This window comes from Equus asinus, chromosome 15 (assembly GCF_041296235.1).
Source record: "Equus asinus isolate D_3611 breed Donkey chromosome 15, EquAss-T2T_v2, whole genome shotgun sequence".
Classification (NCBI taxonomy): domain Eukaryota; kingdom Metazoa; phylum Chordata; class Mammalia; order Perissodactyla; family Equidae; genus Equus; species Equus asinus.
The window spans coordinates 8395538-8413587 of NC_091804.1; the positions used below are offsets into that span (position 1 = coordinate 8395538).

At 41.6% G+C, this 18050-nt stretch overlaps 1 protein-coding gene across 15 annotated transcripts in view; it reads left to right on the forward strand.

The window, feature by feature from the left end:
• Positions 1–18050, forward strand: part of KIF16B (kinesin family member 16B) — a 277231-nt gene that overhangs the window by 123864 nt on the left and 135317 nt on the right. For 14 of the 15 annotated variants that reach the window (XM_070485541.1, XM_070485534.1, XM_044747818.2 and 11 more), the window contains 3 exons: positions 12225–12344; positions 13241–13292; positions 15264–15401. In XM_070485541.1, the coding sequence (XP_070341642.1) occupies positions 12225–12344; positions 13241–13292; positions 15264–15401 (310 nt within the window). Of the gene's footprint in view, positions 1–3949; positions 3998–12224; positions 12345–13240; positions 13293–15263; positions 15402–18050 lie in introns of those variants that run through there. The other variant, XM_070485536.1, reaches the window with a different exon arrangement.

Consider the following 18050-nt stretch of genomic DNA (forward strand, 5'->3'; position numbering starts at 1 on the left):
GAGGTCCTTCCAGTTCTGCTATGTGGGACACTGCCTCAGCACGGCTTGATGAGCAGTGCTAGGTCCACGCCAGGATCCGAACCAGTGAAACCCTGGGCCGCTGAAGCAGAGCTCACGAACTGAACCACTCGGTCACAGGACTGGCCTGGGAACTTTTAAGATTTACTCTCTTAGCAGCTTTCAATTACACGATACAGTACTGTTAACTTTAGTCACCAGGCTGTATCCTGAGAACTGATTTCTCTTACCACCAGAAGTTTATACCTTTTGACCACCTTCAGCCATTTCACTCCCTGCTCCCGCCTCTGGCAACTACCTGTCCATTCTGTGTATCTGTGTGTTTGCTTTCTTTTAGATTCTACGTATAGGTGAGATCATCCAGTATTTGTCTTTGTCTGACTTATTTTGCTTAGCATAATGCCCTCAGCTTTCATCTTTGTTGTTGCAAATGGCAGGATTTCCTTTTTTTAATGGCTGAATAATATTCCATTTTATATATATATATATACACCACAACTTCTTTATCCATTCATCTATCGAGGGACACTTAGGTTGTTTCCACATCTTGACTATTGTAAATAATGCTGCAGTGAACATGGGGGTGCAAATATCTTTTCGAGATCCTGATTTCATTCCCTTTGGTTATATACCTAGAAGTGGGATAGCTGAGTCATACAGTAGTTCTATTTTTAATTTTTGGAGGAAGCTCCATACCATTTTCCATAGTGGCCGTACCAATTTACATTTCCACAAACAGTGCACAAGGGTTTCTCCACATCCTCACCAAAAGTTATGTCTTGTCTAAACCATAGCACTCACCTCTTGGAACATCCTCAAAGTGCACCCAGCAGAACAGAGGTGTCAGTTGTTTGGGGATACAGAAAATTATGGCACAACCCTCGATGTGAAATACCTGGGAGCTTAAGAAGATATCTGTGTCCAGGCCTGACCCTGAGAGGCTCATGTGAAGGACTGGAGCAGGGCGCAGGCATGATACTTTTAAAAAACTTCTTGGGTCATCCTCTGGTCTTGCAGGAGAAGCGAGCAATGCGTACATGTTAAGACACTAGTCAATTTTTGACTGAGAGGCAAATGATTAGGTTGGGTAACTGTAGTCATTGAGAGGAAGGGTCCACTGTGGACCCGTGTAGGCTCTGAGTGTTTTCCAGGAGGAGGGGAAGGAGGGGTGAGATTCAGGTAGAGGAAGGAACTAGAAGGCTGTCCAAGCAGACATTATCACTTGAACAAAGGCTGGGAGGTGGAGATGAGCTTGACCTGTTTCTGTGAGTAAGAAACAAGAGTAGGCCAGCTTTACAAGACCGGAGTTTAAGGTTAAGATCAGATTGAAGCTTCCTAGGTTACAACATGCCACTTAAAGTAATCCTTTCACTGAGCTTTCTTACCTTGTGTTAAAGTTTGTACTCTAAAGAAATGCCCTTGTGGAACCTTCTGGTGAACCTCCCGAGTATTTTGGGCTTCCATTTAGGTCAAATATACTAAAGTACTTGTGATCACAAGATCCTGCTGTACTTAAAAAGTCTAGTTAAATATTAATGTGAGGAAATTTGCTCTTGCATATTTTCACACGTAATTTCTTTAATTGGTATTATGCATTTTGCATAATTTAATACCGACATCTGGGTGATTTGCTCAGCCGGCAGAGGACTGTTTCATCAGAAAGATCTACACAGCATCTTCTCCGAACCGCCTGCCAACAGTTAGCTGTTCAGTGTTTAAATAAAGAATGATGTTTCTGCAGTGGGAAGAGTGGTGGAAATTGAAATGCCCCAAGAGTTTCTGTTGATCAAAAGGACAATATTAATTCTATTTACTGTTTAGGGGCCAACTGCCAACAATGCCAGGAAATTTAGGTTTGTTGGTACCATGGAGCGGTGGCAGCAGGTTCTTCTTTCCTCTTTCTGCCCTGGTGAGCCTGGGACTGGTCACCATCTGTTCTAAATGTTTCTTTTGACCACAGGTGATGTGGATTGTTTCAAAGTCATGTAGAAAGCAAGGCTTTTGCATTCCTATTTCAATTTTTATGATGTAACAGGTGCCAGTCTGCCATCAACTTCATGTTGCTACGTACAGAGATTTTGGACACTTACTATTTATGCTGATTGCCTTTTAGAATCAAACCTTCACGTTTAAACAAGGTTCCCTTATAAGCTTCTGGCTTATTCTGGCCATTTTAAGTATTCTTTTGAGATTTAAGATCTGCTTTTGCCTAGCAAGGAGCGTATGAACAGAACTGATAAGAGACAGTCTCAGCCTTGGGGATAGAGGTCAGTAGTTTGGCTCTCACTAACCCCAGCCTGCTCTCTTTTTCCCTGAGCTTGACTTATTGTGCTGGACCCACTGTTTGCTTTCTGGAGGGGTAGACAGACAATAAATTGATGTTTAATTTTGAAAGCCTATAGTGCTCTGAAAACAGTAAGCCAGGTGGAGTGATAGAACGTGCCTGGGAATAGGGATGTGGTTACTTTTGTAGAAGGTGAGCTTTATGTAAGCAGGACCTTGTCCGTCTGGTGTCTTTGATCTCTAGAGAGCAGGTAGCATGTGTGATGAGAGCTGATTGACAAGAAAGGGCAAGCCACAAAGATTTAGAGGGAGCATTTCCCAGGCAGAGGGAACGACATGTGCAAAGGCCCTGCAGTGGGAATGAGGAGGCCGCTGTGGCTGGAGTGTTGGGAGTCCAGTGGAAAAAGGAGGGAAGATGAGGATGAGATTGGAGAGGTGGGTAGGGGCCAGATTAAGTGAGATGTGGGGGCCATTTTCTTCTAAATGGGTGGGAAACCACTGTAGGGTTTTATGCATGACCTCGACATTTTGAAAAGGAGGCTCCAGCTGTCATATGGAGAACAGATTGTAGGATGGCAAGAGAGGAAGCGGAAGGACTGATTAGGGGGTGTCAGAGACTCTAGGTAGTGGATGGTGGTAGTGGTAGCAGTGGAGACCGAAGGTTGTGGATGATTCAGACTATGTCCTGCAGGCAGAACTGCTGGCCTACTGGTGGTCTGGCTGTGGGGTTTGAGGCAAAGAGAGGGATCAAGGGTGCCTTCTAGGTTGACTGACTTGATTCTTCCTTCTTTTTGTTCCGACCTGTGGATTGCTGATTCTGCCTTTTCCCCGGAACCACCTCCTTCCTGGAGCCTCATTCTGATTAAGGCTAATCCCCAGTGCTCCCTTGCCTCCCTAGGTCTGTGGTATCTGCCAGACCTTTTCAGTTTAGGTAGATTTCCAGTCCTTAACTCTTGTAGACTGTTCCATACCTTCTCTGTGTTTTCAATTTTTTAAAAATCTGATTATAGTTCAAAGAGCATAATTAATGGAGCTCTCACAGGAGAGGTTGTGTGTTACCAATCAGCTTGGCAGGGATGTAGAACATGCTTCTTGCAAGCAAATATTGTGTGGGGTTTTTTTTGGATTTTTTCTTTTGCTGAGGAAGATTTACCCTGAGCTAACATCTGTTGCCAATCTTCCTCTTCTTTTTTTTTTTTGCTTGGAGGAAGGTTAGCTCTGAGCTAACATCTGTGCCAATATTCCTCTATTTTGTTGTACATGGGACACATCCACAGTGTGGTTGACGAGTAGCATAGGTCTGCACCCAGGATCCAAACCCACGAACCCTGGCCACCAAACTGGAGCGTGTGGAACTTTAACCACTCGACCACCAGGCCGGGCCCTCAAATATTGTTTTTATTCACCTCATCATTCACTCTGCGAACACAGCAAAAATAAAAGTTATTTCCTGAAGGAATGTGGAGGAGATCTTATACCTTCCCATCGTAGGCTGCTCAGGTTTCGTGAACAAAGGATGGAGGAAGACGAGATGGTGGTTAAGATGGTTGACAGATGAGCTTCAGTGACTTCCTGGTAATCTTGGTGGCTGTTTCCTTTATCTCTTAGATGGACAAGATTCTACGTGCAAAAGAATGTACAAGAAACAGTAGCTTCTGGGTGAATGGCAGCTTGTGGTACTTTTAGGATTTCAGAGGTAATTGGTTTGTGTTGACAGTGACTATTTATTATTTGTATATTATAAAAAAACATGTAAATTACTTGACAACACTTGCTAGTCAAATTGATGCATGGTTTTTAACAAGTCAACAATATCCACTTGCTGAGCTGTCTGGAAAATATGACTCGGAAATGTCAGGATTTTTTTTTTCCTAGCAGTAAGAATCTTTTGGATATTTATCAGATTTTTGCAACTCTTGCACCTCTCCAATTTCCTTATTTCTCATTAAGAGGAGTATGTAAAACAGTTGAGGAAGATGTCTTTAATTTCGGTCAATCGGTCTAAACTAATAATCACATAGAGTGCATCTGCCGCTACAGTCTCTCTCACGCTGTCCCTTCCCTTCTAATCCCGCCTCCCTTTTCCTCTACTCTTCATCCTGCCATCCTTGCCGGATTCATCTTCTGAAGTACCAACCAATTCCTGTTTTCAAAATTCCCAATGGCCTCCTGGTTTTTGAATCAAACTAGGACCCATCTGCCTGGCTTTTCAGACCATTTTTCCAAGTTTATCAGTTAAACTGGATGTCCACTGGTTCCTCTTGTATATGCTCAGGTTTTTTGCCTCTATGTCTTTACTCAAGAAATCCTCCAAACCTGGAGTACTCCTTGTTTTCTTCCGTCCTTTTTATAGTCTGCTGAAATCCTATTCTTGACTTGGGTGTTAAAGAAGCAGTTGGAGATGACATCACGAATTTCAAAGAAATGAGGAAATAGTAATAAAAGCAAACATTCCACCCTGCAGCAGAAACACCACTGTGAACCCACTAATAGGAAGCAGATGAAAAAGGTCACGAGCTGGCTGCTGAGGAAAAGCGAAGGTTGTAGTGGGGGGTGTTCCTAAGCCACACCTCAGAAGCTGAATCAGCAAGGATTCTCAAAACCCTCCCCAGTACCCTCAAATCTGAGGAGGAGCACATTGATTTTCCTGTTCTTATTGAGAAATCCTCGAAGTGGCTGGTGGTGCTAACTGGGAGGAAGCAAGAAGCAGAGCTGACTTCAAAAGTGAAGACCTGGGAAACAAGGAGGAGCCTGGGAACAGCCTTCCTCAGGGGAATGGATTCTCTTCTCAAGCAGGAGCAAGGAGCCCGGTAGACAATACTGAAGAGTGTTTGCTATGCCAGGGCAGAGCCCAAGACCTCACAGTCTTTACAGTGTGTCAGCTGAGATCTCCTGGACCTCTGTCATTCCATCTGGCTAGAGAAGAATGGATAGAACACAGACTACTCAGTCTTTGGTTTTTTGGGGTTTTTTGTTTGAGGAAGATTAGCCCTGAGGTAATATCTGCCGCCAAGTCTCCTCTTTTTGCTGAGGAAGATTGGCCCTGAGCTAACATCGGTGCCCATCTTCCTCTATTTTATGTGTGGGATGCCTGCCACAGCATGGCTTGATAAGCAGTGTATAGGTCCATGCCTATGATCCAAACCGGCCACCACCAGGCTGCTGAAGTGGAACATGCGAACTTAACCACTGTGCTGTTGGGCTGGCCCCATCAGTCTTTGAACTAGAAAGATCATGGATATGGCAGGACAAGAGTCAGGGAGTTGCCCATCCTGTCTCAGAGCGTATGGAATTTCTGGACAGACTCACCAAAGCATACACAAGATGAGGAAAAAAAAGGGCAATTATATAAACATAGCTGTAGCAATGGATGGATGGATAGATGGACAGATGGGTAGACAAAGGGAAAGCAAGAAAAGGAATATAGCATGCTGAAGATGAAAGGTCAGATCTAGATGAAAACATATCTCAAGGCATAGAAGGGATTTCCTTTCTGTTTCATTCTGTGGAACAAGTTCGTGAGAAATGTGAATTCAATGAACAAAGCAAGGTAATAATAAGATACAGAATGAGATGAAAAAAGGAAGATTGCAGACCTAAAGAAAAACTTTGAGGTCCAAAACAACATCCATTGCAGGACTAATAAATAAAATTAGAAATATCAAGGAAAAGAATAGAGGTCATTGCAATCAAATTACTAAAAGAGTAATAGGCTTGAAAGTCTCAGTGAACATAAATGATTGAGATACTAAAGTAATCTGAAGCTAAAAGATAAAGACAACAAAGACAATGTAATATAAGGATAATTGGTGTCCCCAAAGTAGACAGTTAACAAATGAAACAGAAAATGGAATATAAAAACAAGACAAATTTCATGAACAATAAATAAACAAAAACTGAGTCTGCAGATTAGAAGAATGTGTTGTGTTCCAGGAAAATTTAAAGTACAGATGTTCGATACTGAGATCTATCCTAATTAAGCCATTGAATTTCCAGGATAAAGGGAAAATTCTTCAAACATCCAGGCATAAAACCAAATTATCTGCCACAGACTAAAAGCCAGGCTAGCTTCGTAGTTCCTTAGAACAGCGTTCAATTTCTGAAGACAGTGGAGCCACATCTTTAGGGTTCCGAGGGGAAGGAACTGTGACCCAACAGGTGGCCCCATTGATCAAGCTATTGGTGTCGTTCAGGTGTCAGGGCAGGAGGCAGGTGTTCTCACACGTGAACAAACTTGAGTAATGGTGCTGAAAACCAAAACAAATGAAAAATATCCACATGCAGTACTGTCAACCTCTAACTATGTTCATAATGTCTTAACTTAGAAGGATATTTTAGGAAATATGTCTTGTAGTGAATAAACATTTGGTTGAAATTCAACAAATACTTGAGTTTCTTTTCCTTCCGTTAAATTCAAATGAAATCACACACATTTTTTTAAAAAAAATTAGCAGCTTTGCTGGAGGATAATTTTACTTTTTATAAAAGTCTTCCTGTCTGCCTGCCTTCCTCCTCCCTCTCACACCCACTCGGGGCATGTGCTCTAAGCCCAATTGTGGCGTTCCTCTTCCTCTTCTGCTGAGTGTGCTAGTCAGGTCTGCAGAAATTAAGTGCACTTTATGCTGTGAGTCAACTCTAGAAAATTCCACCAGTTAGTGAAACATATAATTCTTTGTAGAATGAATTTCCTCAAAAAGATTCTGACATCTACTTTTTGACTATCAAAAGAAAATTACACTTAAAATCACTTATTACCTACAGTGCCAAATAATCAGCACTTACTGAGTGACTGCTGTGTGCCTGGTGCAGCCTTGTTCACATAACATATTCAGTGTGAGGAGACACAATTTCTTCTCTTAGACAGTTCTTAATTTAAGTGGGACAGACACATTGCCAGAGTTTCACAGTAATTCCCAAGCAAGATCTAGCTCTCAGGTAGGCTTCTCAAGAGGGAAAAGTAGATTTGCGTTGTTGATAAGTTTTTATATTGATTTTTATTTACTCATTTATTCAGGAAAGTTGTTGAGTTTTGTCAGACATAGTGCTAGACACTGAGGATGTGGTTGTGTTGAAAAGATGTAGGACCCCTGCTTAATCTAATAAACGAGGGTGGTGGCAACATGGGCGTTCCCATCGAGCCACGCCCTCGTGTGGTCTTCTCCCCCTAATCTGGGTAGTCCTGCCCGCAACTCACCTGAACCACTAGAACGTGCCAGAAGTGATGCTGTGAACGTCTGGGCACTGGACATGTGTTTTAAATTCAGAGGTTGAAGAAAAACATATTGAACGTATTACTTGTGAATGTAATGAACATAATGTTTAAAATAAGCTGATACTGTTTTGACACTTTTAGTCAGGCTATCATTTTCTTTTTATATAAATATTGGTTGCCAAAAGCTTTGTTCCAATACAAAAAATATGTGCAGCTATATATATTTTACCACTTTCTTTGGGGCCCAGTGTGCCCGGAATTGAGGACGGGATTGCCAGCTCTGCTATGCTAAAATTCCATCTTATCAGAGGTGTTTCATAAATTATGTATAACAGTAGATGCCACTCAATAAATATTTTATACATGACAGATATTTTTGTCTGAAATTACTTTTTCACTTGAGCAATGATTTAAACCCTCATTTTTGGTTTTATGAGGTGACACTTTTATAATATCATGTAGTGAATGCAGCTTGAATGTCATAGGGCTTCAGGGCAGCATTAATCATACATTCGCCTGCCCCTACTCCCAATCCTGGAAAGCTTTCTTGTCATTCAGGTTTTACCCATTCTGTGTATGGAAGAGAGTGTGTGTGTGCGTTACGGATGTGTGGGACAAGGAATGCTTTTGACCTAAGGGCTCCAAAGTTACGAATTTCAAATGATTTTCAAAGTCTATGAAACTTATTTCAAGAAAGGAAAAAAAGTGTTTTTTAATGGTTAAAAAAAAAGAATACTAAGCTACACTGGGATAGAGTCCAAAACAATTTCTCTAGTTTGAGTGGGAGCTATCAGAGTTTAAAATGTTGCCTTTTTGGAGGGTTATTGTCCACTTTTATGCAGAAAGAAAATGCATATTTCTCTGGACTTGTGAGGACCGTCACTCTCCTTTTCAAGTGGACCTCTAAAGTCCTGGAACAATCCATCACCAAGAGGCTACCTGCCAAGTGTGAAGCACAGTTCAGAGCTACCAGACCTTCCAGTGAGGACATTGTTTTATGAAATGGAGCGGTGCGATCAAATTCTTCACTGTAGTACATATCTTAAAAAAAATCACATGCTTTCCACTTCTGCTTGAATTCTGCAGGCAGGATGAAAAGCACCAATTCGGCCCATATCCGAGAGGCAGGAGTAGGGGTTGGTGTATTTAGAGTGCTCATTTCAGCTGAGATTTGCAAGGGCCTCAGTGCAGTAAATCAAGATTACTGAAGTCTCCGACCTAGACGCCTCTGAGCTCTGGAATGGGAGCCTGGCTGATAAGAGGAGTAATTGAAGAACAATGATACGCTTCATTTCCTTTTCTTGAATCTAAGTTATGCATTGGTCATTTTCTCTGCGTATCTATTTAACGATTGTTAAATTAAATTGCTTTCTTTCAAGTGGTGATTTTTATGTTTTTTTAAACTATCTTTCTTGCCGTTCCATTCCATTGGCCTCTTACATGATTCCAGCTCTGCGTGTGTGCATTTGAGACTCAAGAGTCTGCAGAGATGAAGACCTGGGGGACTTCTCTCTTTCCAGCGCCCTTCCCCACCACCTCTTAGAAGCGCCCTTGTCTACAGGGTTGTGAAATTCTGAATCCTTCACCTAGAGAATGGCAGACTTTTTACATTGTTTTAACATTGAAATGACACAAGATACATTTATTCCCTCCAGGAGTGTAAGGAGTACCGGTGCTGTTTCAGGTAGTGCTGGGCGCTGGAGTTTCAGAGCTGCGCCCTGGTCAGTGCTGTCTGATTGTAGGGGTGGGGGTGGGGAGGAGATGTACCATGAGTGGCTCTGACCAGGAGCCCCGGTTAATAGCTTGGAACTTGCTCCTCTGTTGCTCCCATCACGCCTGCAATCACAGAGCACAACTTTGTGTTCTTGCGTGTGACTCAATCTGAACTCAGCGCAGCCCAACCTCAAGGTTGGAATCTTTGCCTTCAATCTTCTGGAATTTGTCTGCTTTCCACCTCAGACTTGCCTAGAAGCCTGATTTTAGCGGTCTTTCATCTAGAGTCAAATGAACCCGCCAGTCTCTTCTCTTAGAGTTGCCATTGACCCTCCTTCCTGTATTTTTCTGAACTCTGAGTATCTACCCACTCATTCATTCATTTAACAAATATTAATTGAGGAGCTGCTATGTGTCAGACATGAAATTAAGTACTGGGTTGGTTACATTCTAATCAGGGGACAGGTAATAAACTTGCATGTAACATGTCATACAGTGACAATTGCTAAGGAGAGAAGCAAATTAGGATAAGGGAGGTTGGTGATTGCTGTTTTGTGTGGGGTGATGGGGAAAGATGGCTCTTGAGCAGAGACTTGGGGAAGTAAGAGTCAAATTAGATATGTGTCTATGGTAATTCTTCCCAACTGGGGCTGATTTTGTCCGCCATGGGACATTTGCCAGTGTGTGGGGATATTTTTGGTTGTCACAACCCTTGGAAGAGGGGTAGTATGTTACTGGTGTTGATGCGAAATAACCAATAACCATTCTATAGATAAGAGAAATAGGTGAGTTTTACTTGAGCCAGATTGAGAATTATGACCCGGGAAGACCTTAGAAAGCGTTCCATCCTGGAGAAGCATGTTTTCAGTACAGTTTTACATCTTCTTTAGAACAAAGAACATCCATTAAACACACCCAGGATACGTTTTCATCAGTGTTTCAAAGAGGTATTTAGTTGCAAGTTAGCAGGTCAAAGTAGGGAAAGGGGCTAGATGGGCATTACCAACAGGGCGTAGGAGGGGAAGCTTGCATTCTTCTCTGAAGAGAGTGCGTTCTTTAATGCTTAAAGCAGACGTACAGTGTATGTTTGATAGGCCATAACTTGGGCTTTTTAGTTCAGCTGAATCCGTTTTGAACCCGAATATGCCTCAATATGTGAAAATCTCCTGTCACTGGTGTGTATTGGGAAGAGGCCAGGGATGCTGCTAAACATTGTACAAAGCACAAGACATCCTCCCACAGTGAAGAATCTTCTGGTTTGAAATGTCACTAGTGCCAAGATTAAGAAACCCAGCTCTAGGGGAAGAGAAGGAATAGACAATGACAGAAGAAACAGCAACCACAAAAGCAGAAGGAGCAGTGACAACTAAAGCCCTGAGGTAGGGGCAGGCTGGCAAGTTTAAGGACAGCAAGGAGCTGTGAGTTCTTTTGTTTTGTGCTTTTTTTTTTATCTGAGGAAGGTTAGCCCTGAGCTAACATCTACCACCAATCCTCCTCTTTTTACTGAGGAAGATTGGCCCTGAGCTAACATATGTGCCCATCTTCCTCTACTGTATATGTGGGACACCACCACAGCATCGCTTGATCAGCAGTGCCATGTCTGCACCCGGGATCCAAACCCGCCAACCCTGCGCTGCTGAAGCAGAGTGCACGAACTTAACTGAGCCAGCCCCAGGAGCTGTGAATTCTTAGAGAGGAGTGGGAGAGGCAGGAGAGGAGAGCTGGGGGTTAGAAGGGCTGAGATCATGGAGAGCTTTGTAGAGCCTTACAAAGACGTTAGCTTTATCTCACTGAAATAGGAGGCCATCTAAAGGAGCAGAGCAGAAGAGTGGCCTGCCCTGACATCCCCCTGGCTGCCGAGTAGAGCACATAGCATAGTTGGGGCATGAGTGGCAGTGATCCAGGTGAAGGATAATGGTGGTTGGCACCAGGCAGGAGTGTGGTTCAGGTGGTTTGATGTTATCAGATTAGGGGCCTATTTTGAAGGTCGAGTCAACACTAAGTGTGTAGGATCTAGAGAAAGAAAGGAGCAAAGTGTAGCCATGGCTTTTGGTCTGAGCAACTGTGAAGAATGTTGGCATTTACCAAGATGGGATAGTGTGCAGGTTTGGGAGGAAGGGAGAATCAAGGGTTGACTTTTCAATGTAATGAGTCCGAGCTGCCTGTCAGGCGTCCCCACAGATAAAGCCAGGTAGGCGGGTATACATGCATAAGTATGGAGTTTTGAAGGGAGAGATCTGCCCAGAGATTTAGATTTGAGAGTCACCAGCATACAGATTGCAGATAAACTCAACAGACAGGATGAGATCATCAAGCGAGTGACTGTAGATACTAGAGTCCCAAGGGATGAAAGCCTCCTTGGGGTTTTCGAGAGAGAGCAGGAGGAGAGGGCTACAAGTGTATGAGACTGTAGGTGATTTTCTCTAAAGGGACACAGAGAAATTGGTGGTAGCTGGAGGGAGACGCAGGGCCAAGGGAGATGGTGGTGGTGGTGGTGGTGGGAGATCTATAGCAGATTTTTGTCTAAGTCAGAATGATCCGGTAGATAGGAGGAGACAGAGGGTCCAGTGCCTCAGTGCAGGGGTAGCCAATGCACAGGAAAGGGTTGCTCTTAGGAACTTGCCCAGTCTGACCATTGTAACTGGAGAGAAGACCAACAAATCAGGAGACATCTAGGTGTTAAGTGAAATAAAGATTCTGAAGAGCGGGAAGGAGTCCTTTGTAGTCAGGTGGTCCTAGGGCAAGGTTGGAGCTTGGCTTCACAGAGGTTATATATATCAGGCAAAAAGTTTAATTCATTTTTTATTCAGCCTTCAATGCTTCAAGTTCACTTTGCCTACCATATTCCAGGATTTTGCCATGAAGTTTAAGGTCCATTTTTCTTGCAGTGTTTTTATGAGAAATAAAATATTGCTTATCTTAACATTCTGAAGAACACTTAAAAGGAAGTTCTGTTTCCTCAGGGTAACTTTATCCTTTTTTTCCCTCCTCATTTCAGGAACAAACTCTAGCCCTTAGGAAAGAAGGGATTGGAGTCGTTTTGGATTCTGAGCTGCCCCATTTGATTGGCATTGATGATGACCTTCTGAGTACTGGAATCATCTTATATCACTTGAAGGTGAGGGAGAAACTGCTTAAGTGGAACGTTCTCATTTTGCTTTCAGTTTTCCCTTTAGACACTAGCAAGGTTTATTATAATACTCTATGTCCATGAACACAGCTATTTCATTAGAGAGTATACAGCCAATTCTTGAGCCCTTTGGGGATTTTCAGCAGTTCATTGGGATTCTGTAGTATTTGAAGTTCTCATATTTATGTAGTTCTAAAGCTAAATGAAGATCTATTCACTTTGCCTTCTAATTTATAGAGTCAGTAAGAGGGAGGTAAGGAACAAAAAAGCAGACAGACTGAGGAAGAAAAGTTACAAGCACCTGGACCTTGGATTTGCTCTGTGTACAGTTTTCTGGTCCCTTCTGTTAATTATAAAGTTGTGTCTCCCACCTACATTCTTTGGCCTACTCCCAAACAGGCTATTCATGTCAAGAGAGCAGAGTTTCCACATCAGTATCTGTGGTTGCCTATGTAACCTTGACTTTGGTGTCCTCTCTCTGATCCATGACTTCAGATGAGAATGGTATTGCACTTGTGCTTTGTGGGCTCCCATAAACTATATCCTTAGACACAAAGAAACCCCTGGCCACTGGAGGAGAAACTTGCTGAAAGAATTAGAAACATCAGTGAGATTACTGTCATGGGCAAATAATTGATGCATGCCAGAATAGAAGCCCAACCACTGTTGAATAGAAAGCCTCAGGAGTTCTGCTGTCATTTTTCAGACAACACTGGGTGTTGTTACAGAGCCTCAGTGGACTCTAATTGCGCTGAGGCTGTGGCCTTCCTTGGGACACTGCTCAGCCCATCGGTCACCAGGTTGTGTGGGCTTACATGAAAAATGGATAAACAGACCATTCCTCATGTTCTTACTAATAAGTTTTACTTGAATTTTCTCCCTAGGAAGGTCAGACATATGTTGGTAGAGAAGATGCTTCAACAGAACAAGATATTGGTGAGAATCTTTATCAATTTACTCTTCCTAATGACTTTTAAAAAGTCATTTAATGAAGAACTTTCTTTTGAGTGACTGACATTGAAGTAACTATAAAAGAGAAGACTCTTTTTCAAATACAATATTGATCAGTATGTATATTTCTATAATTTTGAAAACTCAAATGAATAACACAGAACAATTAATTTAGTGAGTAAAATGGAACTATGAGTCCTTTCCCCAGACCCTGTGTACATTCTATACTCTGTCACGTCTGTCAAGAGAACAGTTATTTAATTCACTCTACTCTTGTCACAGTGGGACAATGATTGATGGAAATATGCCAACAGACACAGATAAAAGATTTAAGACTCCTTAATGGGAAAGATATAGACACTTACCTGCACAAAGATGATGAAAGTTACACAAAGTGTAACTACAATACAACCATCCACATTGGGAAATTAACACTGATACATTCCTACTATCCAGTTCTCAGAGCCCCTTCAAGTTTTGCCTTTTGTCCCAACAATGTCCGTTATGGGTCTATTTCTCAGTCCAGCATTGTGTGTGCATTTGGTTGCCACATGTCTCTGGTCTCTTTCAGTCAGGAAGAGTTCCTTGGTCTTTCCTTGACTTTATGACTTTGACAGCTTTGAAAATGGCAGGTCAGATATATTGTAGAAGGTCCCTCTACGTAAATGTAGAATTTACCTGGAAAGTAGGAGACACACATACTCAGCATCCACACATATGGAGGCAGGACTGCCTGGGTTTCCTGAAAGTCCCCGTGAGGCATGCACATCACCAATGGTTCAGCTTGGGCAGGCTGAGGTCCTGCCAGGCTTTAAAAACATAACTTATGGAATTCATTGTGGTGGTGGTGGAGTGTGCGTATATATGTGTTATGCAAGGTAGGGATTGGCAGCTGAAGAATTAGATCTTCTCAGCTCTTTTTAGAATTGCTGGCCATGAACTTGCTTTCTTGCCAAGTGTAAGCTATTAATCAAGCCAACCCTAGCATATTCCGACATGTATTTACTATTTGCTATGAAACTGGGAGAGCTGAAAACCAATTCCCAGAAGTCCTTAGGTTCAGCTGTTTTTGAGTACGACTGGGCATCAGGCCTCTTGTTCTAAAAGTTAAATGATGTGTTTGACCTTTGGGGTTTGCTATAAATGATGGTGAGTGGTAAGAGCACATTTTCTGTGAACGGAGAAGTTAAGTAGTGCAATTCTGTGGAGAATAGTGGGAACTATTTGTTCCGTACTCTTGAGAAGCTGGCTAAGAACTGCGGCTAAAATTGTGTAGGTTTATTTGACCGGTGTGCCTAGCCATGCCTGGGCATTCATTAAACAAGAATAACTCAGGATAGTCATACATGATTAGGGAAACCTTTGCAGCCACATGCTCTAAGATGTAAAGTTCTTTCAGAATTGGCACAGGCTGTGACAGTGTGCATCCCAGTACAGCTTCTGGAGACTTCCTTGGGCTTCCCAAAATCCATGCCATGCCAAGTATACCTTCGGTCTCTGCTCCTGGAACACTATCTGTAAATGTGGAGGTCACAATAAGTCCTTGACCCATGAGCCCTTTTGTCTCTTCCATTTTACTGTGACCTTTGGGTGACTAGTGGAGGAAATTTATTCAGCATCAAACAGAGTGACTCAATCATTGGTGTTCAGTTAAGACAAGTTACTCAACTATTTTCTCCCTGAAGATGAAATAAATTAATGTTCTAGAACTTCTTTCCTTATACAGGTGACATCCAGACCCTTTGAGGTAATAATGTTCAAAGGATACCTCCAGTTCTATCAGTTGATGCCGCGAACTCCCAGAAGTCAGTTTCCTCACTATACATAAATGATCACTTCACAATATTTACGTGGAAAAGGAAGACTATGCAATGTTGAAAAATACGCAAAGGTTTGGAATCATTGCACTAGATACCAAAGAAAAAATTTTGTTTCTCCTTTGTTTTTCCGACTTAGTTCTTCATGGCCTTGACTTGGAGAGTGAGCACTGTATTTTTGAAAATGTTGGAGGGACGGTGACTTTGATACCCCTGAGTGGCTCTCAGTGCTCTGTAAATGGTGTTCAGATCACGGAGGCCACACACCTCAATCAAGGTATCTGTTTTTTGGTTTTCAATCTTCTTTGTATATATTGTTACTAGAAAACAAGCTGGCTAGGTACTGGGGGAACATGTGCATCTTAGAATTAATTACCAATTAAGTATGAAAGAGTGACGCCTGCTTCATTATGCTGTTTTGCTGATGGACTTCTTTATAATGCCCACTGTCATGTTGAATTAAACATGAGCATATATGTAGTTGTCTTAAAAGTTATTGCTGTTATGGAAATAGGACTTAAGCAGAATTTTTTAAGTTAAAAAAGTACCCTTTAGATGCAAAACCTTAACACAATGGCTTCTTTTAATAATTTTATTACCTTATTTACATTCTTTTTATGAATAATTACAATTATACATACGGGATGTGGTATCATATCTTTGTTTTTCTTTTTAAATAATTTCAGTATTATAGAAAAGGTACAGGAATAGTACAAAGAGCTTTTTAATCTCAGAAGGATTTGAAAGTAAATTGCTAATATAATGCCCCAACACCCCTGAATACCTCAGTGTGTATTTCCTTTAAACGATGTCATTCTCTTATGTAACTACAACACAGCCATCCACATTGGGAAACTAACACTGATACATTCCTACTATCCAGTTCTCAGAGCCCCTTCAAGTTTTGCCTTTTGTCCTGACAGTGTCCGTTATAGGTCCGTTTCTCAGTCCAGCATTGTCTGTGCATTTGGTTGCCACATGTCTCTGGTCTCTTTCAGTCAGGAAGAGTTCCTTGGTCTTTCCTTGACTTTACGACTTTGACAGCTTTGAAAATGGCAGGTCAGATACATTGTAGAAGGTCCCTCTAAATAAATGTAGAATTTACCTTATGCTTCCTCAAGAGTAGACTAATATTATGCATTTTTGACAGGAATATCAGAGAAATGATACTGTAGTTTTCTCATGTCCCATTATACAGTTTCTATTTGTCCCATTACTAATGATGCTCACTTTGATCTTTTGATTAAGGTGGAGCTTGCCAAGCTTCCTCACTGTGAAATTGCTCTTTTATCCCTTTTTAATTAATTTAAAATTTTATTTTATAAGAAATAATTTTAATTTATAAAACTATAAATTTGTAACTTATTAATTTTATAATTTAACTACATTGGGAAGGTACTTTGAGATAATAAATATTCCATTCTTTATCATACTTTCACCCTGTGGTTTTAGAATCCATTTATTTATTTTTTTCTTTTGGTCTGATTTAATTTTTCTTCTGATGGTTGCTGAATGGTGATTTTCTTCCTTCTACATTTATTAGTTGGCTTTTTCCTGTAAGCAAGAGCTTTCTTTTCTTGCTTTCTATTCATATATATATTTAAAGCAACAGAGTCACACAGCTTGCTATTTTGTTTGGTAGATTTTGGTCCATTTCTATCATTATTGATCCCCAAATTCTCCCAGATTTGGCCAATGGGAGTTCCTTCTAGCTGGTTTCTATGTCCTTTTGGCTCGTCCCCATCATCTGTGAACAGTTCTTTACTTTCTCACATAACAAGATATTCCAGCATCTTACACTTTCCTGGAATCAGCCAATTCTCCAAGAAGCCCTGGTTCCATGTAGTGGAGAATGAGATTTAGAAACCAAGATCTGGGCACTACATGTGCTCATTGCTATTGAAGTGTTGCTGCTCCTAGGTCCTGTCAGTCAACAGAGTTAGGGAAAATATGTGTGTACAACATTTATAACTATATTTGTTTTTGTATCTGTATTAGTATATTGAAATATTTATATTTCAGTATCTATATTGCTAACCGGGAGTTCACATCAGCACCTCTAATTCCAACTCAATACCATAGAGTTCTTTCTAGTTTTCCCCCTTTTCTTCCTTGTAGCTCACTTTTCTGACAGTGACAAACCTGGCTCCCATTATATAACCAGTATCTTATCATTTTGCCCCCTCCTCATGCAGGGCCCCTCCTCTTCCTGCTCAGACTGTGACATCCCAATGCTGGGCCACCACTGCCCTCACCCTTCTCCTAGCACAGAAACTTTTCTTCCCCCTTACCAAAACACCCTCCCATTCCCATGCTAATGCCTACTTTGCTCAGCCCTGCTAATGGCTTTTGACTGAATTACACAAGAAGGAAGGAAAGAAAGTTGACATTATATCTTAAGCCCTTTTTTGTATATTATATGTAGTCTTTATAATGACAACTTTTCATAGTTACATACTGTAATGTATCTGCTGTGACATAGGAATTGGACAGATAGGCCCTTGGAAAGCATGTATTTTATGGTGTTAGTGAAGTCACAAGCAGAAATCAGTGGCAAGGAGTTACCTTAGAAATGAAAGACAGATAATGTGGACGAGGATGATGATGCTTTCATATGAGGTGCATAGAGTTCATGAAAGACCTAAAAGCAACTAGTGGGACACCCACCATGTACCCATCTCCAAATCATCCCCCCATCCATTGATCTTTCCATCTGTTTTTTTACTCTTAGCATTTTTGTGTCTCAAGGTAAGTTGAGTTTGGGAAACATCTGAATGCCCTGGAGCTGGCCAGGAAGGTCAGAGGTCAGCAGTAGCAGGTGACCAGGCCAAACCAAGGACACAATGAACACCAAGTGATCGTTACCAAAGCAGCATTTCCTGGTTTTTTGCAACCAGGACAAGGACCTTGGCACTATGGGATGGAG